Raw genomic sequence first — 26,818 nt, forward strand, 5'->3', positions numbered from 1 at the left:
ACTACATACTGTTGCATTGTCGTCTTCGCAACGCTCCAAATTAATTTCTCTGATTGGTAACCCACTTTCGAGCAGTCGTCCCACTTGGAATTCCTAGAAAACAGCACGAAGGAATTTGTCAGCTGTTTTTGACGTTCATATTATCGGTCGGAAAATGACAAGTAGTCGAGATTGTGCAATTATCAGTCTTAGCAGGTGACTTCCTGTTTACTAATCTTAAAGCGTAGTAGCTTCTGTTGTTTTATTGGGTTCCGCGTGGGCTGTTGGTCTACAGCAGGTACTACTTAAGTTTCCAGCGGCAAAGCAGGCAGAATGGCGGAAAATGCATATGGAGAGTTCGGTGAGACAATTTTTCATTAATTAGAGCCAAAACTCTACTAACTATTGCTCTATAGTTGCACGAACCGAAGACTCATCGATTAAATTAGAGCCAGGCAGCCCACAAGACCGGGATAAGTCGCTGTATTCGCGGTGCAGCAGTGCCGGGAGCACACACACTCCCACATCGAGCGCGCAAAACACAGGTGAGTCGAAAAGTTCTTGCCAAAAATGTTGCATCATTGGCGCTATGCACTGAGACGTTGTTCAAAGGTAAATGAGTTCCTAATCTTTTTCTATGGGCGCTGCAAATGTTGGGAGATCTTGGAACTTTGCTTGTTATTGTTGATAGTTTGTTGAGGCTCTTGCGTCCGGCTCAATTTGACTTTCGGTGGTTTGGACCGTAGAGCCTAGTGGCAGGGGAACGCTCATGTCACCGGCGTACAGGATAGGACAATTCTCTAAAATGCAGTAGAAGAGGTGTAGCTGTTACCACGGACATGGTCACGTGCAGCAGATTCTACTATGCTGTGTGCTCTAAGCTTCAGTTGAATTCGACTCTACTATGTTAGCCTTAACTTGGAATGCAAGTAACAACCGAACGTATAAGGTATGCATATCAAAACGGCAATAATGGCCCGCTCAATGATGCGGTTCCTCCAAAATCCCTTAACATGTCCGTCACCGATTTAAACACATTTCTCTGCTCCATAAGTCTACATCCTCTGATGTCATGGTCATTGTTCTCTCTCTAGTCACGGTCAATTGTCTCTCTTTACAGGCACGTGTCAGCTATCAAGATTGGCATCGCCAATTTCTGAAAAGATAAGATTTGTTGTGCGAGCGGTTAGTTAGCATTTTCTCTATAGTAAGGCTGACCTTACACGATCAGTACTTCATCAGTCAGAATAACAAAAGTATGGCAGCCAATCGTTTAGCGCATCTCTATGAAAATTTGAATTTTTAAATAAAGTCTGTTAGTCTGGTTGGACCGATAAGTTGAGTGCAGTGCAGTTGCATTCAGCAATCAGCCGCCATTGTGAACGGACCAAGGTGTTTTTAAGGTTTTATATGAAACAAAACCTTATTAAAATCGATTCAATGTTTGTCTGGTTGTCAGTCTATTTGTCACACCCGATTCACTCCGAAACAGCTGAACCGTTTGTCATGCAATTTGACGAGAACAAGTGGTCTGTCTGCCCCCTACATGCAGCGAGTAACATTATTTTGTGTTGGGATTAAGGGAGGGGGAGGCTTCCCATATATGCGAAAAAGGTAGTGAATTTTTTTTTCACCAAATATAATCATGTGAGTTATCAAATGAAAGCGCTCGATTGGTACTTTTAGAAACTGGTCTTATGTTTGATATTGAGTGAAACCCGGGGGAGCGAGGACTCAAAATATGTGCCCCAAAAAGTGAAACAGGTCTCGTTCTCAGAACCTCCCCAAATGAACAACCTGAAGAAACACAGTGCAGCAAACATTTGAACGAAATCTAGGCCACAATATACGTCGCACTGCGAAATTTACTCAAAAAAAAAATTAATAAAAGCAATATTACGATATTTCAGAAATTCACTTGAAAACCGCCCTTAAGATCTTCTAGAAGTAAGAAACTTGGCATCAGTAAAAGTGATAATATAAGACACAAATGAATGAACAATTGGAATCCAACTATTTCTAACAAAGCTATAGAAGGTCACATTTTTGTATTCGACATGAATTTGTGGCGTGGCAGGATTCGTGGCATTCGAAATTTATTTCGAATGTTGCGAATGCGAGCGGTCAGATGACGCCACCGGCGCTCTCCACTCAGTTTAGGGCTTGCCACAGGAGTGGAGAGCAGAGTGCCATGAGTTGGCGGCAGAATGTTAGAAAAAAATAATTGCTGGACTTCTGCCGTGAAGTTTGGAACACCGACACGGAAGTTTTTCCAATCGAATATAAATTAAAATTTCATTTTCTTTTGTAAATTCCTCTCTGAGAATTTACCACTAAAATTTGTAAAAATTTTAATTAAGAAAAATATAACTGATCATAATAAATTATGTTTTCAAATAATAATCAAATAACAAATTGGTGACCCCGGAGCAAGCACCAACAGCGTGTAAATGCAACTATCCTTACCGCCGCAGCCGCAGCCACCGTCGCTGCCGCAACCACCATCGCTGCTGCAGCCACTATCGCCGCCGCAGTCGTCTCCACCATCGGCAAAACAAGATCACTTGCTGGCAGGTCTAACGTTGGGAGATCGAACAACCAACCAATTGCTGCCCGAAATGAAGCAATTGGGTGGGAGTAAGATAGGCGACGAATTGATGAAGTCGCTTTGGCTGCGTCGGCTCCCGGAGGGCAGTCAGGCGGTCGTCGGATGCGTCTCCGGTTCCTTAGAGGCACTGGCAGTTGCGGCCGACAAAGTGCACGAGGTGTACGCACGCTCGACCATAGCGGCCGTTCAACAGCCTTCGGACGACGTGGGCGACTTAAGGTTCGAGATAGCCGCCTTAACAGCCAGTGTGGCCGAGATGCGGGCGACGCTGGACGCCCAGCATTCGAGCGCCAGATCACGAGCTCACTCGCGATCTGCCACTCGAAAAGGGCGATCAGGTAGCAGGTCGTCAGGACAGCCCACGGGCCGAGGGATTTGCTGGTATCATCGCAGATTCGGCGAGAAAGCCACCAAATGTACGATTCCTTGTAAATTCGCTCCTGCCGCAAAAAACTAGGTTCGCGGGGGGTCCTGGCGACGGCCACCCAAAACGCAGCGCCACGTGCCTAACAATTTACGACCCTCTCAGCAGGCGCAATTGCCTCGTGGATACTGGTGCGGGAGTTTCGGTTCTTTCCGTACCCCAGGACCATCGACTATTTCCACAACCTCTGGAAGTAGCTGCGGCAAATTGCTCTCATATTAACACCTACGGGTATAGGCAAGTGGACGTGAGCCTTGGCTTGCGAAGGACATTTTCGTGGCGTTTCATCCTGGCGGATGTCAGCTTCCTTATACTAGGCGCAGACTTCTTGTGTCACTATGGATTGCTGGTGGACTTGCAAAACAAGTCTCTTATAGATTCCACGACCAACCTCAATTCGTCGGGGCAAATGGTATCTCACTCAGGCAATAATTTTCCGCTCTTTTGGAAGACATTACCGACTCTCGTGTTCGGGCAATTCTCCAAAAGTTCAGCCAGATTACTACCGAGTGTAGTCTCTCCAAACCAGTGAAGCACAATGTGCAGCACCACATTAACACTACTGGTTCCCCGATCTTCTCGAAGGTGCGTCCTCTACCATCCCAGAAACTGGCTATTGCGTGGAAAGAACTTGAACAATTCGTTCAACAGGGTATCTGCAGGCCCTCAAATAGCTGTTGGTCTTCCTCACTGCATATGGTCCCTAAGCCAAATGGCGAATGGCGCCCATGTGGGGATTACAGAAGGCTAAATGCACAGACTGTTCCTGACCGATATCCAATTCCACTCATCCACGACTTTGCGCATCATCTCGCGAATTGCCGTATCTTTTCGACCTTGGACTTAACCAAGGCTTATCATCAAATACCTGTAACTCCAGAAGTTGGAATATGCACAGCCTTTGGACTCTGAGTTCACCCGGATGACTTTCAGATTGTGCAATGCGGCACAAACCTTTCAAAAGGTTTATCCACTCGGTCCTGCGAAACCTCGACTTCTGTTTCGTAAATTTGGATGATGTTCTAGTCGCTTATTCCTCAGAGTCTGAGCACTTAACCCATCTCGAGTTCATTTTTCAACGTCTCCTTGAGGCCGGGTTAGTCCTAAACGTTGAGAAATGCAAGTTCCTTCACACACAGGTGAGATTCCTCGGCCGCTCCATCTCCCCTGAAGGAGTACAGCCCGGCTCAGACAAGGTGCAAGCGATTACAAAGTTCCCGCGTCCGAAAACTGTAAAGGATTTGCGGAGATTCTTGGGCATGCTAAACTTCTATCGTCGTTTCCTGTCCAAGGCCGCCTAACAACAGTCCGTTTTGAACGTGTACTTGTCCCCAAAACTAAGGACACACGAGAGATCGTGTGGTCTGAAGAGGCTGTCAGCGCGTCCGATAAACCCCGACAGCATCTGGCTGATGCTACACTCTGGCCATTTCCTCTGTAAGATGCACCCCTAGCCGTTTTTGTTGATGCCTTTGACACCGCAGTAGGTGCCGCTCTTCACCAAGAGGTGAATCACGTCTGGCAGCCGTTGAGCTCTCTAAGCAGTTGAACCCGGCTCAACGGAACTACAGTACCTACAATCGCGAACTGCTCGCCGCGTACTTAAGCATCAAATACTTCCACTTCTCCTTAGAAGAAAGGCCGTTCACAGTGTTCACGGACCATAAGCGTCTCACATATGCTTTGAAACAAAACCCCGACAAAGCGTCCCCTCGTCAGCTTCGACACTTGAGCTCTATAAGCCAGTTTACGTCAGACATCCAGCACGTGTCCGGCAAGGACAACATAGTTGCTGACGCTTTGTCTCGTGTCTCCGAGGTTAACATCCCCGCCTCACTCGACTTCCCGGCTATTGCCAAGGCGCAGGAGGATGACGCAGTACTTCAGAGCCTCAAATCCATCCCCAAATACAAATTTCGGGAGTTGCCCATTTTCGTGAAAATCATTTGTGGTTATTGCGGCATCCATTTCCCCCTTATAGGTGTTGCGGAAGGCGGTGCTGTGAGTGGCTTCAGTGTTAACTCGCACCTGATTGTCAAAGGGGATTTTGGGTGGTGTTATTCGATCTCGGAGCACCATGCCAACGAAATAGTGATTCGAGTCTATATTAATAAGAATGTTTAACTGGATATTGATCCATCAGGTGATGTAAAATGTGTCAAGTTCTTAATAGACGAAAAATGGGTAGTTGGCTTGAAAATTTGTGAAATCTTTTAGAGTAGAGGCTGCTATGCTAGTCACTCGTACGTAACATTGAGGCGGGGACTGGAGGTGACTGTGTTACAGGCATAGTGGCATCTACGGTTTAAAATAGCATTAACTTTATTAAATTATTGCTATTATTAGCAGTATTTCGGGAATCAGTTTATCCCTTCTTCAGTGCTTCATCCCTTCTGACATTTTCTTGTTGATGGGTTATAATTTATGTGTTTTTTTATTAACTACGATTGTCTAGTTATCATTTCCTAATTGCTAAGTAATGTTTTAATTAAAGTCGCAAAATTGTATGCATCTAGTTTTCTGGTGGTACCGAGGCGTGCAAGCGCATTTCGAAGAGACGCTTCAGTGGAGCTTCAATATTTGCGGGCATAGCTACATGGACAATTTGGCTTTTTTTTTTTTTAAGTTTTTGATATAGCTCTCCCCTCTAAATTGGAAGTCATCGCCCACCCACCATATAACCTCTGTGTGCAGGATATTAAGCAGTACCGAGTAGAGCTAGTCGTAAAAATTCCGTCTGCAAGATTCTTCATCAAAACCTTGCGTTGAATTATAACTTAGCGGGAACCTACCATTATCATTATGAGTAAACTCCTCAGAGAATCTTGGAAAATGATCCGGTCAAACTACTGTGGCATCACACTATTGCCACCGACCACAGTGTTAATTACAATAGACCCGATCTAGTTCTCAAAGGAGAGTCCTTCAATATCGATAAAGGAACACTCTTGAAAAACAGCAAGAAAGAATTTGGAACTACGGCAATATGAAGCAGACTTGGAGACTATAAAAGTCAAAGTATTCGCAGCAGTAATTTCAGCGACGGGATTAGTCCCGGAATATCTACATAAAGCGCTGAAAATGCTCGATTTAAGGGGCGGAGTATACATGGAAATGCACAACGGTATCCTCCTTGCAAGGGGTGCTATATCCCCAAGAGTTCTGCTCGGCAATAGTCTAGCCTAGTGGACTTTACTTCACTCGTACACACTTTGCGTTGAAACGCATCGTCCCTGTTATGTGGGCCTTTCGATATTGTCTTCAGCCCTTATTTATGTTCGTTGCCCTCCGTTTCGGTTGTCCTGAAAGAAAGCTCGTGGGATTTTTTAAAGTTTTGTGTAAAACAAAACCTTATTAGAATCGATTCAATGATTGTCTGTCTGTCAGACTCGATTTGTTCGGAAACGGCTGAGGTTAGTATCACGAATTTTGGTGAAACCATGTGGTCTGTGAATCCCAAGTGTTTTACCCTTCCCTGGCGCCTTGAGTAGACGGTTTTCTTCGAAAGCTTTCAGATCATTTGGGTTGTTTTCTGAATTCCAGCAATGTATTTGATGGACGTCCCAGGGATCGTAACTTGGGCGCCCAGTTCTACTTTATACCTCGCCCAATCTGTCTTCGCGGATTCCGAAATGGAGTGGTCGGAGGTGGATCCATGCCATTATGAAATCAATGCGTCTGTGATTCGGGAGCGTGATATCGTTTGATACTCTCCGACAAAAGCCGCAATATCAGGTGATGCCACCGTGATGATGATGATCTCTCACCTGACCACATGGAAAAGAGTGGGTTCATTACTCAAATTGAGGATCTGCAGATTGGTTCCTACGCGATACTCTAATAGTCTTGATCCTTTTGCGCTGATATTGGAACTTCCCCAGCATATGTGGTGGGCGTGGACATCACATCCTGCTATTACCCCCATACCTTTATTTTGGCTCTGATGAATGCTCCCCTGTGAATTTCTTCTCCGTCTTAGGGGAAATATGCACAGTACCATAATCTCCCTGTTGATTTTTTATGGTTAGTTTGGCCGTTGTGGAGTCGCCATCAAATTTGGTAATGCATCTATGCTTCAAATGCAGATGCCATGGGCTGCACGTCCCCTTCAATGGTTTTAAGAGCCGACACTTGTAACGTGACGGTCCCTAGCCCGTAGTAGAGTCAGCAGCCCGTTTGTTCCCGAATCTTTTTAATATCCGCTTCGGGAACACCGATAGTAAGGAAAGTCTCCGGCCTATTGGCTCTCTCTCCTACTTTGCTGCCTCTGGGTGAAGGTGTCTGGACACCAAGTGGTTCCAAAACCTCAGCACCATTACGCTCCTCTTCTGGAAGCCAGAGGAGGGTTAGTTGTGCGGTCATAGTTCCCGCCCTCTATTTAATTCCTTTCCAATTGCTCTTAGGAGCTACAGAGCCATATTGATGAACTTTCTTCTTTATTTCTCGAATACTCTTAATCACTAGATCTATCATTCGCACGATGACGCACAATATCTCAAACACGTATTTTGTCCATAACAAATTTATTGGCAGTACCCCATGGGTTCGTTTCCCCCTCCACCCTTTGTTTAACGCTACTTTAAAGATCTGTCTCATGATGTCCGCTATCTCCCTTCCCAGGTACTGCAAGTTGAAATTACAAGCCCCTATTTTAAGGTTTTTATCTCTAGCAATCAGAAGTAAACAGTCTAACTTCTTATATTGTGCTACTGTTGCATTAAGTGGGGTGTACCCGCAGCAGATATAAGTATCGTCGATATTGGCCCCTTATGAAATGGTTTATTCCTCCATTTTAGGATTACGTTAAAGTTTAAACAATTTTTAAAATTCATTTCAGACGAAGAGGACGATAGTGATAACACTAAATCAGCTCCTTTAAACTATAAAGAACGCCGACGTGAGGCTCATACACAGGCTGAACAGAAACGCCGTGATGCAATCAAGAAAGGCTATGATACGTTACAGGATTTGGTTCCAACTTGCCAGCAGAATGACGCATCTGGCTACAAACTGAGCAAAGCCATCGTGCTGCAGAAATCCATTGAATATATTGGATACCTGAATCAACATACAGATAAGTTGGAAAAAGAACGAGCTGCACTTCAAAAGGAGGTAATGGCGATGAGAATTATCCAAAGCAGCTACGAGAATATGTTACAGAATCAGCAGACTAATCCGGGGCCACCGGAGGCTCGATTGAGTGACGAAGCAAAGTTTCAAGTGGTAAGTAGTTGACGTTGACAATTGAGATTTCGGGATCCCAAAGAACAAAATATTATTTCCGAATCATAATTAAATTATAATTTAATTTTTTATTTGTCCGCAGTTCCAGGAGATCATGGACGAAATGTTCCTAACTTTCCAAAATATCCCCATGGATACCTTCGAGCAGCTGACCACAGGTGTTATACCGTGGCTTGAAGAACATTGTAAGCCGCATATACTGAGGAATATTGTTGGCCGGACTTTACAAAAAATGTCCATAAATCAGAACATTACGGCAAATTCTCGCATGAACGAGGGGATCAGTTAGTTGTTCGGAACAAATTTCATATTTTTTTTTTAATGTTTTGTGTTTGAGAAATAATGTTTTTAATAATAAAATGCTTAAAAGATACTTTCAAGATTTTTCCTTTTCTGCTTGAAATTTGCAAGAGATGCTTTCCGAGCAAACAAGAAGTTGGAACATGAAAACATTGTGCACAAGCAAATCCATTCAACATAAATTAAACATGTTCAGGAGTAAACAAAATAACGCAAACGCTACATTTGGACATGATTGCAACGATCGTCGAGCGTCGCTGTAATTTGAAAAAGAATTCTCGTTAAAAGGTTACGACTGGATGTGAAGGATTATACTTTTTATATTCAATTAAGACGTGTCGAATGGGGGTTGATCGGTTCCAAGTCATTATTTGTCTTATCCAATCAAGATAATATGTAACATCTGTGTAGACTCCAGGCATCCCGGGTTCCGCACACCCGATTCCATAGGACACAACTCCAGCTAAGATGCCGCTACAAGTGAACCCACTTCCTGAGTCGCCCTACAATGTATGATTGCGCTTCGCTTATACATATGCAGTGAAAGTTGGTTCTTCATAAAGATACTTACAAAGCATGCGTCCTTTCCGCCTTCGACAATACCAGCGCAATATTGCTTGTTGGAATCAAAGAAAACATACTCCCCTCCTGAACAGTGGGAAGGATCTAATACAAAAATGTTCACATAAAGTAGGTTCGGCGACATTTGCTTGTTTTCATAGTTCTGAGAAAGAAGCATGTGTTAAAATGATTTGTGAATATTGATACATTGCTAATTGCAGTGAAACCTCTCTAAGTCGAATTTTCACTTGCAGGAAAAATTGTTCGAGTTATAGAGATTTCGACTTAAGCAATTCATATTAAGAACCGTGGATGTATATAAAAAGTAATTCGAAGCCATTTTTACTCGAGTAGTCAAATAAGAGCAAACAACACACCTGTAATAACAAGTCCGGGAACCAGACGCTAGACGCAAGGTATGAAAGGTTTTGTTTGTTTTCAATGTAAGTATATTTGAGTGCAGAACTATCCCATTTGTACTGTATGTAACCCGTAATATATATGTATATTTAACATGCCTAACTACTCACGTTACAGTGATGTTGATATTTAGTATTATTATGGGTTGCAGTGAATTTACACGGAAAAGACAATTTTGAGCTACTGTAACTTTACTAGTAATAGCACGATTTTGATCAAACTCGGGAAGTTTCTAGTTAATTTCCCCAAAAGCGCAGTAATATACTATTATTAACTTAATTTGAGTAGACATCGTATTTTGGGGCTTGGGCACCGTACAAAGGCAGCTTCATAATAATTCAGATTTTTCGTTTGGACAGTTTTCTGAGAATGGATCCGTTAAAGAAATCATCACTGTAAATTAAGAAAAGAAGAAAGATTGTAATTTTGTTTATTTTCCTGTCGTACCTACCTATAGGTACTAGCACTGATGAAGGAGGCGCGTGGTCTCCAAAACATTTGTATGCGCAAGGAAAAAAAATTAACAGTGTAAGGAACAATACCCAGTTCTTTTCTTAATTTAAAAAAAATATGGACATAAATTTCAACTTAAAGGGGTCATCCCGTATATTAAGGCCGTTTTTTTTCCCTTTTTTTCGAATTTTTTTGTGAAGAACTGGATAAAGATACAAATACGAATTTATCAGCACTGATTTATTAATATCTTGAGCGAGTATAGTAATTTTTCCAATCCGATCGCATAGTTCATTATTGAATTGAAATGCAGAGCAATTTATACACCCATCTCCCTGTTTTTCTGCTGCCACGCTAGAGGGCGCTGCGATCGTCTTAAAGAAAAAAGTGAACGGCATTTTAACGTACAGAATTAACTACAGTCCAAAATATTATCCTAGTTTGCGGACCGTAGAAATATGTTCTGAATAAGTCGTGAAAATTTCAAAGAATTCCGTTTGATAGATTTTGGGCTACGGTGGTAGCCGATTTTCAACATGCAGTTTCCAGAAAAAGGCATTTAAAAACTAGAATGCGATTTTTAGCCATAAAACCTTAACTGGCCATTAATCTACTACACCTAGTCCATGAACCTTGGTTTTCTTCAAGAAACACATGTCTTGTCCTTTTAGCGAAGTGATTCGAACGTCATTCGGACCGATGAATACACGCTTTACTACAGCGATCGACATAAATCTGGCATGTGACTTATCACTTGTTTAACACTATAATTTCCGAACGACTCCGAATATCAGAAAATCAATTTGCCCATATATTCTACACTATATCTAAATACAATTGACGCCAAAAAAAATTCGATTCCGCGGATCCAACACACGGAATGACCCCCTTAAATCATCACTCTCGACCTGCCTCACCCTCGCCTTTCCAACAAAGGTCAAAACTAACACTGGCCTCGAAAAGTACTAGTTGAGACCTTTCATTTGATACTAGCGTTTCAGTCATCATGCCGGATCATTTTCAAGTCTTTGAAGTTACACGCGACTTAGATGAAATCATGGCAGAATAAATATGGGCTATTGGAAATTGATGCATCATTGGCAACAGATTATCGATCTGTGAGCATCATAAAAAATAGTAAACAATTTAGTACGACGGGAAGAAGACGTGGAAGGAGATGATAAAGTGACCAATCCAAAATCACAAAGCGAGTGTCTCTATCACAAGCAGGGAGAACATCAGGAGTTTCTTTTTAAGATTTTATGTGAAACAGCATTTGTCTGTCTGTCACACCCGATTTATTCGGAAACCGCTCAACCGATTGTCACGAAAATTGGTAAGAGTGTGTAATCTGTTGTTCCCTTTACATGCAGAAAGTGGCGGCATTTTGTGTTAAATTTAAGGGGGGCTCCCCATATATGTGAATTGAGGGCGCAACATTTTTTTTTCCTAAAATGTGGCCATGTGGGATATTAAATGAAAGGGCTCCATTAATACTTTTCGAAACTGACTCCATAATTGATATCGGATGAAATATAGGGAAGTGTGGACTCAAAATATGACCATCAAAAAGTGTAACAGGTCTCGTTCTCAGAATCTATCCAACCGAAAATTGTGAAAAAAATCACAGTAGTGCATCTCAACGAAATCTTGACCTCAAAACACATCCGGTTCCGATATCTACACAAATATATTTAATAACAGTATATTTCCACATTTCGTAAATTTTCCCGGTAACCCCCCTTATGTCTATCCTAGATGTACAAAATTTGGCGTGGGTGGGGGATAACCCCACCATAACATAATGAATTTGGTCGAGTTTGAAGAAAATCCAATTATTATAATATAATACTAACAAAGTTATAGGGGCGAAACTTTACCATTTTTTGTGAATTTCGTGCATTCTACAACGTGTATGACGTCATCATCACATATAAATTCGTCAATACCACAACGAAGTGAATTCATATGAATGGGGTGGCCACGAATTATTTTGCGGGTAGCGTCTAATTCAGATATATATATTTAGACATTAGGCCAATCGTATTTAATATGTGTACTATATATGTACATATGTATACTTTTGTGCATGAAGTAAATTGGAAAAATAGGTGCGATCAATTTATATACGTGTATTTATATGTATGTACAGTATTTGGAAATTGGCAGTTTGTTTGGGGTAAGGATAATGTCTAGTTTAGAAAAATATGAAGGAATATGTTGGATTTGCAGCTACATACGAATAGAAAAATGTGTGTAGAAGTTCTTCATATAAGATGAACACAAAACCTTTATACCCGATACGCGAGCTTCCGGTATTCCGACTTGTTTAAGGTTTTGTGTAAAACAATTACAATACAACATTAAAACCGATTCACTGCCGGTATGTCTGTCTATCTGTCTGTCACAAGCACTTTTCTCCAAAACGGCAAAAGCGATCTGGGCGAAATTTGCTGGACATATGGAAATTATGAAATCCCATGCATATGGCGAATGACATAAATTTACGTGCAGTATAAAGGGGGGCTCCCTGTGCATGCAAAGCGGGGATGTACAATTTTTTTTCATTGAATATAGCCATGTGAAGTATCAAATGAAAGTACGATTAATACTTTCCGAACCTGATATCAGTTTTGATATGAATTGTAAAGTTCGCGAGGAAGGAGTGAAAATGTACACACTTAAAGTGGGACAGGACTCATTTTCGGAAGCTACCCAACCCAGAAATCCAAAAAGAAAATCAGGAAGGTGCGCTTACATGGAATCTAACCCTCAAAATATGTCCCATTCCGATATCTAGTCAAATACTTACTAATAGTATAATACCAATTTTTTAAAAAAGGCAGAAAAATTTCGCTCATGTTCATGCATAGAGGACAGTATACGCATTTCATGGAAATCCGGCTACTAGTGTCAAAGTTATAACAGTTTAAACTTATCAATTTTGTGCGAATTAACTGTATCCTAAGTGATGCAAATAAGATGCTGACGTCATATTTAACGGGAATAATTGACATTCGAGTGAAATATGAAAATTCCATTCATAAAGAATCTACTTCTCCCCACTCCTTTTTAACAATTAAAATCGGTTTACCGTCTGTCTGTCCGTTTGTCTGTCTTTCTGTTTATCGTACGCTTTTTTCTCGCAGACGGTTGTAGCGATTGACACCTAGACCGATTGTCACGAAGGTCCGTCAGAGGGTGTGGTCTGTAGTTCCCTTTACATTCAGCAGGTGGCGCCATTTTGTGTTAAATGTAAGCGGGTGAGGAGGATATTTTGGGTCTTTAGTCATATACGAATGAAAAAATGTGAATGTGTAAGCTGAATACAAAACTTTTATACCAGAGGCTTTCGGTATTCCGACTTGTTAAATTATATATTTGACACCTCCATTTAACGGACGTCTCCGAATAACGAACAAAATGACGACGTCCGGTAAATAGATGTTTCATTGTGCTTTTTGAAGCAGAAGAATTTATGATAATAGTTGAAAAGGGGAGGAGTGGTGAATTATTTCAAAAAACCATTCTCAGGAACAACTCAACCGAAAAATCTATAAAATAAATATCTGCGTTAAGATATCTGGCCAAATAAAGTTAATGATAGTATATTATTTTATTTTGAAAATTTGCTGCGAATCTCCCGTAAGTTCATCCCACATCAGTACAATCTTGTTTGCAATAATATAGGTTTTAATATGAAGCAGCATATTAATAAGTTTGGGAGGATTTCTTACTATTATTAAGAAGGTTACAGAAGGTCCAAGTTATCTCTTCCACGTCAAATTATGTTACTCTGCCTTAAGAGATAAAAGCCAGGTACCACAATGAATTAAATATCCTGTATATTCAACGCATATACACTGCGAGCTATATTTAAATGCAACGTTTGTGTTCCCAGATATTCTTGCATAAGAAATGAAGAAAATTTTTTTTACACCTGAAGCGTCGAACTTCCGATATCCGATTTTTTTAGAGTTCCTAATGTTTTTATTACGATTTTTTAGATCTTTTTTAAGGTTTTGTGTAAAACAAAACCTTATTAAAATCGATTCAATGTCTGTCTGTCTGTCACACGCATTTTTCTCCAAAACGGCTAAACGGATCCGCACGAAATTTGGTGGACAGATGGGAGCTATGAAATGCCACGCATACAGCGAGTGGCATAAATTTAGATGGAGTTTAGAGGGGGCTCCCCATACATGCAAAGGGGGGATTCAAAAATTTTTTTCACCGGATATAGTTGTGTAAGGTATCAAATGGAAGGTCTCGATTTGTACTTTCCGAAACTGACCTTAGTTTCGGCATAAATTGCAAAGTGCGTGAGTAAGGAGTTAAAATGTACGCACTTGAAGTGAGACGGGACTCATTTTCGGAAACTACCCAACCTAAAAATCCCATTCCGATATCTGCTCAAATAAACTTACTAATAGTATATAACTACTTTTTAGAAATTTACTGAAAAAACCCCTTAAATTCATCCTAGGACTTCCGAATTTTGTACCAGCATAGACGACAATATTTTGTATATACGTGCTAAATTTTGTGGAAATCTGGCAATTAACGCCAAAGTTATAGCAGTTCAAACTTAGCAATTTCGCGCGAATTTACCGCTTCCAAAGCCATGCAAATCAGATGCTGACGTGATAATTACCCGGAATAATTGGCATTCGCGTGAAATATTAAAGTCGCATTTATGAAGAATCTATTTGTCTGCAGCCTTTTTTAAGGTTTTGTGTATCTGCTCAAATAAATTTACTAATAGTACATTATCAACTTTTAGAAATTGACTAAAAAACTCCCCTTAAATTCGAGTGAAATACTAAAATTCCATTCAAGAAGTATCTAATTCTCCCTAGCCCTTTTTAAGGTTTTGTGTAAACACAAAACCTTATTAAAATCGGTTTACTGTCTGTCTGTCTGTCTGTCTGTCTGTCTGTCTGTCTGTCCGTCTGTCTGTCTGTCTGTCTGTCTGTCTGTCTGTCTGTCTGTCTGTCCGTCACACGCATTTTTCTCGGAGACGGTTGCAGCGATTGACACCAAATTTGGTGGAAAGCTGGGAACTGTGAACGCTCACGCATACAGTGAATTACATCCTTTTACAACGAATTTAAGGGGGGGTCCCCATACATGCAAAAGGAGGGTGTAAATTTTTTTTTCATCAAATATAGTCATGTGGGGTATCAAATTAAAGGTCTCGGCCAGTACTTTTCGAGGCTGGTCTTAGTTTTTACATTTGTTGGAAACGTGGGGAGTGCGGGTGGTTGAAAGTGACCATTCCTTTACGGGGGCCATTCTCAGAAACTACCCAACCGAAAAATCTGAAAAAAATTGAGAGGCTGCCACTATATAGTGCCTGGGCTCCGAAATACCTTCCACACTGATATCTGCATAAATAAAGTTAATAATAGTATATTACTATAATTTTTAGTAATTCGCTGCAGAACCCCCCTTAAATTCATGCTAGGATTACGAAATTTCGCAACAATATAGGGTATGATATAGAGCATGATCTTACCAAGTTTGGTGGAAATCGCACTATTACTAACAAAGTTATAATACGTCAAAGTTGTCGCTTCTTCGCAAATTCAAGACTATAAATGCCAATATCATCCGAAAGTGGATATTCCCACATAATATATGCATATATTACGTGCTGCGTACTAAGAAATACACAAAACCTTTCGTACCTGAAGCGTCCAGCTTCCGGTTTCCCGACTTGTTTATATTTGATGTTGATCAAATTGTTGGCATTTGCTAATAATATTAAACTCAGAGCGTGAAGCGTATGATATTGACCATTATCAATACAGGGCTTTCCATCAAATGATTTATTTAAATCGCTTTCTAGATAATAGAGGGCAATGGAATTTTTAGCTATATTACACGGAGCTGTCGTGCACTCGTCGCTCCTCACATCCTTTTCTTTTTCTTCAGCCTTCAGTTCACAAGCGGCGTCGGCTCGTCGTGATCGGTTTCGTCATTTTATTTTATCAAATGTCTGATCAGAATGTAATCGCGAGACCTTTAAATCCCTGTCCAGCGTATCAAGCCACCATTGTTTTGGCCGGTTTTTTGGTTGCTCACCATTGCTTTCGATGTTCTGATCAATACTGGTTGTTGAATTCTCGTTAGCGTGAATTACGTGACCACACCATCGGTAAACGCCTCTCTTGCAGTTTTTCCACGATCGATGCAAACCCATATCGATCGCGGATATTCTCACTTACTTCAAACGTAATCAAAACATGTCACGCCACCAGTGTAATGCAACATCTTCATCCCCATTACCGCAAGACGCCGTTCATTGTCCTTTATAGTCGGCCAACATTCAGAACTATAGAGAGCGGCAGACGGACGACATTGCAGTAAATTTTAGATTTGGGACGTGCGCTGATACGTCGATCACAAAGAACACCAGTTGAGGATGCCACTTCATCCAGGTTGCATTAATGCGTGAAACAATTTCATTGGCTGATAGCATTGATTCGAGATATTGAAATCGCTGAGTTCTGGCAATGGCAGTAACCTGCTCTTCAAGATATTTAAATCGCTCAGTTCTGGCAATGGCAGTAACCTGCCCAGAACTGAGCGATTTCAATATCTCGGGTCAATGCTATAAGCCAATGGAGAACTACGTTATGCTCCTCACATAGGGAAACACAAAACCTTTTATACCTGAAGCGTCAAGCTTCCGGTTTCCCGACTTGTTTTGTAATACGCCCGTTAATTTTCTTCACATTGTATTCAACAGGGTGCACGTTAGGTTTTTGTAAAAAAAAACAGAATACATACAACTCTTTTTACCCCCTTTCTGAACATATTTCCTATGACAGCTTCCGGATTTCAATTTTTGTCACTGTATGTCAAGAGGGGTCTTTTGACAGCAGCAAAAATAGCAGGAGGGGCAAGGATTATACTTTCAGTTACTTTGTAGCCCACCACATGCTGTGAGTTTGATTGACAAATTAAATATAGCCCTCCACTGTTATAAATAAGCAAGTTGAAACCCGGAAGCTCGGCGCGAGAGGCTTTGTAAATATTTTGGGTAACAATATTTGGGGATCGGGTTTATTATTATTAACTTTATTTGAGCAGATATTGATATGAGCTTATATACCTTCCATCATCGTGATTTTTCAGAATTTAGGGCTGCGTAGTTTCTGAGAATAGTTCTGGACTTAAGCGGCCACTTTCTAACCTGATCTGGAAATTATTAAGAGAGACTTTTCATTTGATACTCGGGGAAAAAAATTAATTGTTCAACCCCTTTTCCATGTATGGTCGCCGCGGCATGTGAGTTCACAGCTTCAGTCTTCCCAGCAAATTCAGTATAGGTGGGCACCATCGTTTTTGAGAGTAATGCGTATGACAGACAGACAGACGGATAGTCAAACAGAGAGACAGGAAGTCAGACGGCAAACCGATTTTAATGCTCTTATAATGCTCTTATTATTTGTTCTATATAAAAGCAATAGAACATGGAACAATCCAGAACTTTTCAGAAGACGACTCAATAGGGTTGTAATTTTGTAGCTAGGTGAAGACAAAGGCTACCCTGAATGCTGAAAACTTATTTAGCATTCACCTTCAAGGAATAACTATGGATTATTTAAACAAAAAATAGGGGTTGCAGTCCAATCAAAACTTGTAGGAATCAATACAATGAATAAATAGCTTTTTCTCCTTTTTCGTTGATTTATGCATGAAGTCCCGGGAGTATTGATTCACTTTTCTGCCTGTGTTAGTTTCCAGGTGAAAAATTAGAATTCCGTCAGATAATGAATTCGAGAAGGTGTAAAATTATATGATATAATATAACATAATAAGTGTCTGGATAGCTGAGTGGTTAGAGCACAAGGCTATCGTACGGAAGGTCGCGGTTGAAATCTCACTGGTGGCAGTGGGATTTGTATCGTGATTTGACGTCGGATACCAGTCGACTCGGCTGTGAATGAGTACCTGAGTCAAATCATTGCCTCCTTCAGTCTACTGTACCGTTTCGGTCTTGAATGAAGTGCTCTAACACACTTCAAGACCCTGATCCAATATGGATTGTTGCGCTAATGATTATTATTATTATTAACATAATAGGCTAATAAACAAGAAAAGAGGAGCAGATGGGCGATGTACAATTAATGAATGAATAATTCTCGAAAGCGCAGTATAATGTTTTTATGAAGATAGAGAAGAATAAAGAGCTGCGTAAACCTTAGAAAATGCTGAGCAGACTTAATAGCTGAAGACGTTAAATATATATTATTTCAGACTATGTAAGAATCTTGATGAAGACTTACTCCTGTTGTATCTCCCCATCCGGAAACGTTGCATTGATGACCAATCGGAAAACGCTTTTCCGAATATACAATCGGATGAAAGTACTTGGATTTTGCAAATTTCTTGAACAACTATTTCTTTCGAAAATTTAGTATTTTGGGTAAGTTTATATATTTGCGATTACCTTCAGGGCTGCTATGTCATTTAACACTATAGAAGCTTTGTATTTTGGGTGTATAATGATAAAGCGTGCGAATCGTGTTTGAAGCTTTCCAAACCCACGTTCAATAGCTACAAGCACGTTTCCGACGACCTTCACCTAGTGGACAGACTCATTACAGATTTCCTCTGGAAAAGTTGGCTGGAATTGTAAAATATGTACTTGGGACCACTTATTTGACTTAATGTTAAGCTTGTCGAAACAATGAGCGGCAGTAATCACCGTATCCAAAGTCACCAATGTCCCTCCGCAGTAATGGCTCCCATCCCGCCTTTGCAGAGAAACCTTCGAAAGAATTTCTTATTCAAATAAGTTTCGTCAATAGAATAATTTCTATATTTACCTGGCCCGGAAAGTGGCCCATTGTTGCCTTATCCCCATTTATAATTCGCTGAGACTTTGCAGCATTTGTTGTTCTAGAGAAATTCAGTAAGATAAAAGTAAGGAACAAGAAATTTTTCTTCATTTTTAAAACTGTTTCAAAAACCTTTACAATTGCCAAAGGTTTTCAGACCTATTAAGTAAAATAGCATAATATTAAAAATTTTAAATTATACTTCGCCCTTTAAACCAAATTTTGTTTTACCCACATTTTTTGTATAGAATATGTAATAAATATGATGAGCTGTCAAAGTTTGAATAGGTTCTAAGCAGGGGGCGAATAAACTCATCTGAGGTCTTTCAGTTTGATTTTCTAGTTTTCTTTACTATAATACTTTACATGTCGATCAAGGTTCAAAATACTTCAAAACCTTACTCCTCAACAGGTTTCACTCTGAAAAATAATATTGATGAATGAAACACCGTCACTCACTTTTAAATCTATTTAATATGGTTTTGATTCAGAACTACCGGTTGTCAAAACCATCTCAAAGTTGAACAGGTATCGTGAAATGTCGCTCAAAATACTGTCAAAATTATTCTTTCAAGGTAGAATGATTGAATCATTGCGACCTTGAGACCTCAAATATTTGACTAGGTTTAGTGAAAATATTATATAATAGTTTCAGCGGACACTAACAAAAAACACTATGTTCTGACATGGTTTATTTTATTGTATTTTATGGTCGAACTCATTATGATTCAGGTTTATCATTTTCCCACCGTGAAAGGATATGAAGGAATGGTTGTATTAAGTCCGGTGAAGTTCCATTTGGTGAATGGAATTAGCTCTGCTTTTTCTCTAATCTTGGTTCTGTTCGGTAGTAGATGGAACAAGTCGGGAAACCGGAAGCTAGATGCTTCAGGTACGAAAGGTTTTGTGTATTTTTTAGTACGTAGCACGTAATATATGCACATATTATGTGAGAATATCCACTTTCGTATGATATTGACATTCATAGTCTTGAACTTGCAAAGGAGCGACAACTTTGACGTAATATAACTTTGTTAGTAATAGTGCAATTTATACCAAACTTGGTGAGATAATGCTCTATATTATACCCTATATTGTTGCTAGCATGAACTTAAGGGGGGTTGTCAGCCAATTACTAAAAATTATAGTAATATACTATTATTAACTTTATTTGTACAGATATCAGTATGGAAGGTATTTTGGAGCACAGGCACCACATAGTGGTTTTTTCAGATTTTTCGGTTTGGTAGTCTCTGAGAATGGCCCCCTTAAAGAAATGATCACTTTCAATCCCCCGCACTCCCCACCTTTCCAATAGATGTCAAAACTAAGACCGGCTTCGAAAACTACTAACCGAGACCTTTAATTTAATATCCCACATGACTATATTTGAAGAAAAAAAATGTACACCACCCTTTTGCACGTATGGGCCTCCTTAAATTCGTCGTAAAGAGATGTAACTCACTGTATGCATGAGCGTTCACAGTTTCCAGCTTTCTACCAAATTTGATGTCGATCGCTGCAACCGTCTCCGAGAAAAATGCGTGTGACGGACAGGCAGACAGACACACAGTAAACCGATTTTGTGTAAACACAAAACATTAAAAAGGAAGTCTAAGAGAGATTTCAGATTTTTCGATTTTTAGTTTCTGAGAATGGGTCCGTTAAATAAATGATCACTTTCAACCTCCCGCACTCACGACCATTCCAACAGATGTTCGGCTTCGGGAAGAACTAACCGAGACGTTTCATTTGATACTCTACATGACTATATTTGTTGAAAAAAATTTACATCTCCGTTTTGAATTTATGGGGACCCCCTCCCCCTTTAAATTTGACGCAGAATGATGTAACTTACTGTATGCGTGAGCGTTCACAGTACCCACCTCTCCACAAAGTTTGGTGTCAATCGTTTGTTTTACACAAAGCCTTAAAAGGGGATAACAGGCAGGCTTGTATTATTTTTACCCCAGGTTCGTTTGTTTTCCAGTCCGGGCCCGATTTTTCCGCATAATTTTCACTCGGATTTTCTCTTTACAGTTTTGATTGCATCAGCAGCAGGAATTTGGTGGGAGAACTACACAATTATCAACATCTAAGAAACATAATTCAATGCCCGATCTATCATTTGTAGGGACTATATAATGGTTCAATTCAATATCCATGAGGTCTGAATTTTCACAACTTCCGTATTATTGATGACTGATGGACTCTAAGGGATGGTGAAAGAGAAAAGAGCTACGATAAGGTCGTTTTATTTGGGTGGAGGAATGAATTGGACATGGAGGTGGTGATTTGTAAGGAGGATTACTCTACCTTTCCTGTCGAAAAGACAGTTATAGGCCGCCATCCACGATCACGTGAAGGTGGATGGGATCCGGCTGGCCTGTGAGTTTGGACTGTTCGATTGCCCCATCGAGATGGCTTGAAAGAAGATAAGGCAAACCGGTACATGTAGGGTTTAATGACCGTTAAGACAGCGCGAGAGAATTGAATGCGCATCTTCATCGCTGCTAAACCTTTTTTGAATGTTCACAAAAATATCTTAAATTTGCGTTTCAACGCCTTTCATGGCCAGAGTGGAACAGATGGTCCCGTCCGGCTTGCCGGTAACCGGGTGGTGTTTTGAGTTCAACATGGGTCCAGGTGGAATGGGGCATCCAGGCGTGCCTGCCACGTCTGTCATCATGAATTGCTGGCTTATTACTTTTATAAGTAATCCGCAAACAAGCGGGCCTGTGAATCCTTGTATGGTCTCCATTTAATAAGAAGGACAATTGTTTTGTATTTTTGTAGATTGAGGGTCAGCTTTCGCTACGTGAAACTTCAATACAGCTTGTCCAAATATGAGTTCTTATAGTAATGCAAACGAGAAAGTTATCGGTATAGGATGTCCGCAGTAAAAGGTGAGAAAGGATTGCGAAGAGGACTGAACCTTGTGGAATTTGAACTGGTGTAAGAAGAGGACAATTTCTGCTGCCCTTTTCCTTGGTATTGTCCCACTTCTAGAAAGCTGAAGACTAGCTTGCAAAGGTGCAGACAGAAGACCGTTGTATAGCTTATAAATGAGTTCGTATTGTCATACGGAATTAAAGACTTTCTTTATGCTAACGAAACAGGATGTTGTAGATGACTTAATTAAGGGAAAACGGGGATTAATGAGAGATATACAATTACAATTTTCCAGAAATTCGCTTTTAAGGTTTTATGCAAAATAAAACTTTATTAAAATCGGTTCTGAAAAGAAATATGGTGGTCCATGGACATGGTATCTAGGCCTTAAAATACTGCCCATGCCGATACCCGTTTAAATAAAATTAATAATAGTATATTATCATATTTACTATAAGTATATTTCCTTGAAATTGACTCTCCATCGTGGATCTTACTTCTATAAGTGAGTCGCTGATCAAGTGTCTACACTGACATGTTTGCGTAGAATATACTATATAGCGGCTACTAAGCGATATGCATTACCGTTAATAAGCGACCCAGAACAATAAATCCCTTTCTGAAGAGACCAAAAACGTGTTTGTCATCAAAATCATTTGCTGATGATGATTCATTTCTGGAGGTATTGGAATGGAATGCCGTAGAAAAAGCGTCGCAACTGTTTCAACAGATATTTCGTGCATGTGATACTTCCATGCTAAGACGTACACACTCTCGCAAGCACAACTTAACAGCTAGTGGAACGCTAAAATAGTGAAATGCCTTACGGAATGGGTGAAAGCCAAAAGGCGATCTCAACGTCAAAAAATCACGGCAGAGTATGAAGAAAGATACTTCGAGTATAAACAGGCATACTTGAGGCAAGTTCTGAACCATGAGGAAATACGTGCAAGTCAATTATGCCGGCAATAAAAATCAAAAGGTCTTCTTCTATTATTTGCCTTAGATTGCTGTGGGAGACAGCTCCGACATTGTTTCCCCAACATCGGAAACTACCTTCCCAACAGTCAGCTACTGATGCTACCAAAGTGGTTCAGGAGCTGGCCTGGAAAGCCTTTGACGATAGGAAACACTGCTCACTGGTGACTCTCGACATCAAGAACGCGTTCAATTCTGCTAGATGAAACCGCATCTGCCAGATGGAAGCGACCATTGCGATACAAACGCCAAACTACATATTAAGTGCAATTTTTGACTACTACCGACTGCGTACTTCCAAAACATATGATATAACGCTGGAGTTCTGCAGGGATCTGTTCTGGGCCTTATACAATGGAACATAATGTATGATGGCATTCTACGTTTACCAGTTCCTAAGCAAGCCGTTGTCCCGGATTCGCTGATGACGTTGGAGTCGTTATAATATCCAGCCACTACGACGAAGTAGAGATGAATGCAAGCAAGATTGTACAGGCGATCAAGTATTGACTTGAAAACTTCAGGTTGAAGCTTACGGAACTCAAGATGAAGTTGGTAAGTGGTGGAAACAGGAAACTCTTGAAATTTCCATCGGGGCGCATCTTGTGCGCTCCTAGCTATCGCTTAAACACCTGGGTTTAATTTTCCACTCCAAGCTGAACTTTAAACCCCACTGAAACTTACTGGGCAGAAAATAGCGAACATCAGCTCAATATTAGCAAGGATGCTTGAGATAGACACAGACATTAGTCTGATGCAGAAAAATATTTTGTCTGAAACAGGCATTTGTCTGACGCAGATATTCGCCTGTCTGAGGTCTGAAATATGCACAGAGATTTGTTTGTCAGTTGTCTAAGGCTGCCGGACAGATTTTCCTATGCCAAATGTAAGTTAATAATAGTTTATGTGGACTACGCAAAAGCGCGGTGAGACGAGTTTTGATTTGACTCAGTTTTTAACCGGTTAAGATAGGTACAGCTGGTACATCAGGTTCGGTTTCAATGAATCGCCTGATTGTCTTACATATGAAAGTGCAGGTGAAGATGCAGAACACGTTTTCTTCATCTGCTCAAGAGGAAGAACCTGGAAACTGAGGTAAATACCCGTCTAACGGTAGAAAATGCTGTATAGTTTGGCACGCGGAAGTTGCAATTGTCAATTTTATCGCTACCGAAACGTCAAAATCGCTTCTGATTTCTAACGCAAGGCGCACTCTCTTGATTTGAGTGATTTCAGTCCAGATTAAGGAGCATCACAATTGCACAATTCTACGCGCCAACGGAGACATCCGATATAGTGGAGAAGGATACTTTCTACAAGCAATTAAAAGCAGTTCAGGGGAGATGTCCTAAAGATGACATTGCGATCGTGATGGGTGATCTGAACGCCAAGGTGGACTCTGACGACACCTTGTTCAGATGTGGAAATACGATCTTGGTGACTGCGACGGTAAAGGTGGGAGGTTACTGGATTTCTGCAGTTTCCACCGGCTCTTCAGTGGTGGCACATTGGTCGAGCACAGAGCCCGTCATAAGGTCATTTGGGGTTCAACTGACCGACGCTGTACGAGGAACCAGATCGACTACTTCGCGATTAGCAGCAGATTTAGGAGTTGTCTGTTGGATGTGCATAACAACAGGCGCTGACATTGGCCTCGAAAGGGTTCACTATTTGATGGTCCCTTACGTTCACTTGCGCGTTGCGTCTGCTACTTCTCGCACGGTTGAGGAGCTGTGACCTCTTAAGTTCAAAATTGACCGCTTGTATGACCTAATTGTCACCCGACAATGGGAGAACTATCTTGCTGATCGAATCGAAGATATACTGAGTAATCCGCCTGAAAATATCGATGAGCATTGGACCGCCATCAAAAATGTTCTTTTCTCGGGTGCTACATAGGTCGTTGACCACGCTTTGAAGGGGCTAACTGCGGAATTGTGGCAGCTGATCGATGAATGGAAGGGATTGAAGGCTCTATTGACCACTGCGAGTGATGGCGGGCCTGACGCACTCGAACCCGATACCGAGCGAAATCCCAAGAAGTTCAGCGTAGTGTACGCCTTGACAAGATAGAATTTGCTATTGCGTTGGATGTCGCAGGTTGGAATTATTCCAGAAATGTATACAGCGTCACGGAAGAGTTTGCCTGTGGTCGCAAATCTTTCGATGGTCCTGTGAAGGGCGTCAACGGTCGACTTCTTATCCATGTTGATGAATAACTGGAGAAGTGAAAAGAACACTTCGATACGGTTCTTAACAGAATCACATACGGTGAAGTTCCTCTTTTTGTAGATGAAATGGCTAGTTACCATAACATGCGGATACGGACTGTTTCTCCAAGCGGAACAGAAATTATTGTGGCCATCAATGCACCCAAACGTAGTAAAGCCACTGGGCTGAACGGTCTGTCTGCAAAGTTATTTATCGCTGCACCTTCAGTTACTGCAGATTTGCTACTTCCACTTGTATGTAAATCTTGGACGGTCTCCTCCCAAAAAGTGTAAGAAGGGGATAATTGTCAATATCCCAGAGAAGGGGACTCGCTTTGAGTGTGACAATTGGAGGGGTATCTGCGTGTGCCCTAGTGTCGCAAAAATAATAGCTAAAATAATCCTGGAATGCATCAAAGCTTGATGGGCAGAGAGCAGGCTGGTGCCCGCTCCGGAACCTTCTGCATTGCATGCAGTTTAGATCTTCGCAGTACTTGCTCTTCATTGATTTCGAGAAAGCTTTTGATTGCGTGAAGAGAGAGTATATTTGAAGTGCTTTACGCAGAAGGGGCATTTCCGAGAAACTAATAGTTATTATCAGAACGACTTATGATGACGCAAAATGTCACATGCTGCACCTAGTTAAAATCTCATAGGGTTTTCAGGTCCAAAACGGAGTTCGTTATGGTTACACCCAGTCACCGATATTAGTTCTTCTTTTTATGGGTGACGTTCTTCATGCTGCGTTGTCCGAACGAGTGGAGATTGAATCTTTCTTCAAATGCCCCAACTACGCTGATGATATCTGTTTGCTCTTTTACCGAGTAAGGAACCTTGGCGAAATGTTTCTGGTTTCGGAAAGAGGGGCAAGTACAGTTGATCTGAAGATAAAACACAGCCAAAGCCAAAAATCTCAATCTAACGGGTCATAGCACTCTCCGTATCTGCATCAATGGGCAGAGCATCGAAAGCGTCGATCAATTTGTATATCTAGGAAGCATGGTTTCTGCCGACGGTTGCACCGAACTGCATTAACACCGCTAGATCCGCTTTCGCTGCCCTGTCTAAAGTCTGGAAATGCAGTTACTTCAACATCAAGATCTAGTGCTCTGTGCTAGTGTTCTTTTTCTGTTCGTCTATGTGAGTAACATATCGAAAGTGGACTCCACTGTTACCAAAAAGCTCCAAGCTTTCGCCAATACCTGCGTCCTGTCATTGGAGTACCTGGTCTGACGCTGTCTCAAACGAAGGACGTGGTTGGCGCACATGCCTACCACTCGTACACACTGATGCAGTGGAATCCACTCTCTCAAGATGGATGACGAGTGGAACGCCCCAAGCGGACTTGGCGCAGAACATTAGAGGACGAGTGCGAGCGTCTCGGGAAGTCGTGGGTGTCGCTGAAGTGTACTTCAGGTAAACGTGAGCGATGGCATGTAGATGTGGTTGACGGGCTATACCTCACCAAGGGATTGTAGCTAATGTAGAACGATGGTTCCGCGAGATGAGTGTAGAGATCATGGCAGGTTTTAGTCGGTAAGAGTGTGGCATGCACGTCCTAGATTCCAGACACGTATTCGTAATGGACTCCCCTAACCGACAAAAAAAAGACAGACAGACAGACATTAACCGGATTTCAATAAGGTTTTGTTTTACACCAAACCTTAAAAACAATAGAAAAGATCAGCTAGACGTTGGTTTTCAAGGCTGTGAAGGCATGCTAAACCAAGTGCTCGCTCAGTTAGCGAACTGGAACTGACTCCCTCTAGAAGTTATTAATGTAATATTTGCCCTGATTGCATCAGAACATTAATAGCAACTTTAAATTAGGTTGTGCTTGATAGAATTCTGCTTTTAAAGATAAACAACTTTTTACACATCTGATTTGCTTTCAATC

General features: G+C 41.1%; 2 protein-coding genes across 3 annotated transcripts; one reads left to right on the forward strand and one right to left on the reverse strand.

The window, feature by feature from the left end:
• The first annotated feature begins 125 nt into the window (after nucleotides 1-125).
• LOC119652799 (max-like protein X) lies at nucleotides 126-8,628 on the forward strand. The gene is made up of 4 exons (XM_038057121.1): nucleotides 126-340; nucleotides 396-524; nucleotides 7,849-8,234; nucleotides 8,338-8,628. The coding sequence occupies exons 1-4, from the start codon at nucleotides 313-315 to the stop codon at nucleotides 8,542-8,544; spliced, it is 750 nt and encodes a 249-aa protein (XP_037913049.1). The 5' UTR covers nucleotides 126-312; the 3' UTR covers nucleotides 8,545-8,628.
• Nucleotides 8,625-19,304, reverse strand: LOC119652798 (trypsin-2-like). Of its 2 annotated transcripts, XM_038057119.1 has the most exons (8): nucleotides 19,077-19,304; nucleotides 18,830-19,000; nucleotides 18,649-18,771; nucleotides 18,451-18,585; nucleotides 18,287-18,397; nucleotides 9,127-9,279; nucleotides 8,871-9,058; nucleotides 8,625-8,812 (listed from the first exon to the last, which is right to left on the reverse strand). In XM_038057119.1, the coding sequence occupies exons 2-8, from the start codon at nucleotides 18,950-18,952 to the stop codon at nucleotides 8,728-8,730; spliced, it is 918 nt and encodes a 305-aa protein (XP_037913047.1). In that variant the 5' UTR covers nucleotides 18,953-19,000; nucleotides 19,077-19,304; the 3' UTR covers nucleotides 8,625-8,727. The 2 variants fall into 2 exon arrangements, with proteins under 2 accessions (XP_037913047.1, XP_037913048.1); XM_038057120.1 differs by lacking the exon at nucleotides 19,077-19,304 and having other exon boundaries at nucleotides 18,830-19,068.
• Between the last annotated feature and the right edge of the window lie 7,514 nt (nucleotides 19,305-26,818).

This window comes from Hermetia illucens, chromosome 3 (assembly GCF_905115235.1).
Source record: "Hermetia illucens chromosome 3, iHerIll2.2.curated.20191125, whole genome shotgun sequence".
In the NCBI taxonomy this organism is placed as follows: domain Eukaryota; kingdom Metazoa; phylum Arthropoda; class Insecta; order Diptera; family Stratiomyidae; genus Hermetia; species Hermetia illucens.

Excerpts from the sequence above, each read along its gene's own strand:
- LOC119652798 (XM_038057119.1), bottom strand. The coding sequence starts at position 18,952 with ATGAAGAAAAATTTCTTGTTCCTTACTTTTATCTTACTGAATTTCTCT. Across the intron at positions 18,586-18,648 it reads AGTCAAATAAGTGGTCCCAA|GTGAAGGTCGTCGGAAACGT; the intron begins GTACATATTTTA and ends TCTGTCCACTAG. Across the intron at positions 9,059-9,126 it reads GCGGAAAGGACGCATGCTTT|GGCGACTCAGGAAGTGGGTT; the intron begins GTAAGTATCTTT and ends CATACATTGTAG.
- LOC119652799 (XM_038057121.1), top strand. The coding sequence starts at position 313 with ATGGCGGAAAATGCATATGGAGAGTTCG. Across the intron at positions 341-395 it reads AAATGCATATGGAGAGTTCG|TTGCACGAACCGAAGACTCA; the intron begins GTGAGACAATTT and ends ATTGCTCTATAG. Across the intron at positions 525-7,848 it reads ATCGAGCGCGCAAAACACAG|ACGAAGAGGACGATAGTGAT; the intron begins GTGAGTCGAAAA and ends AATTCATTTCAG.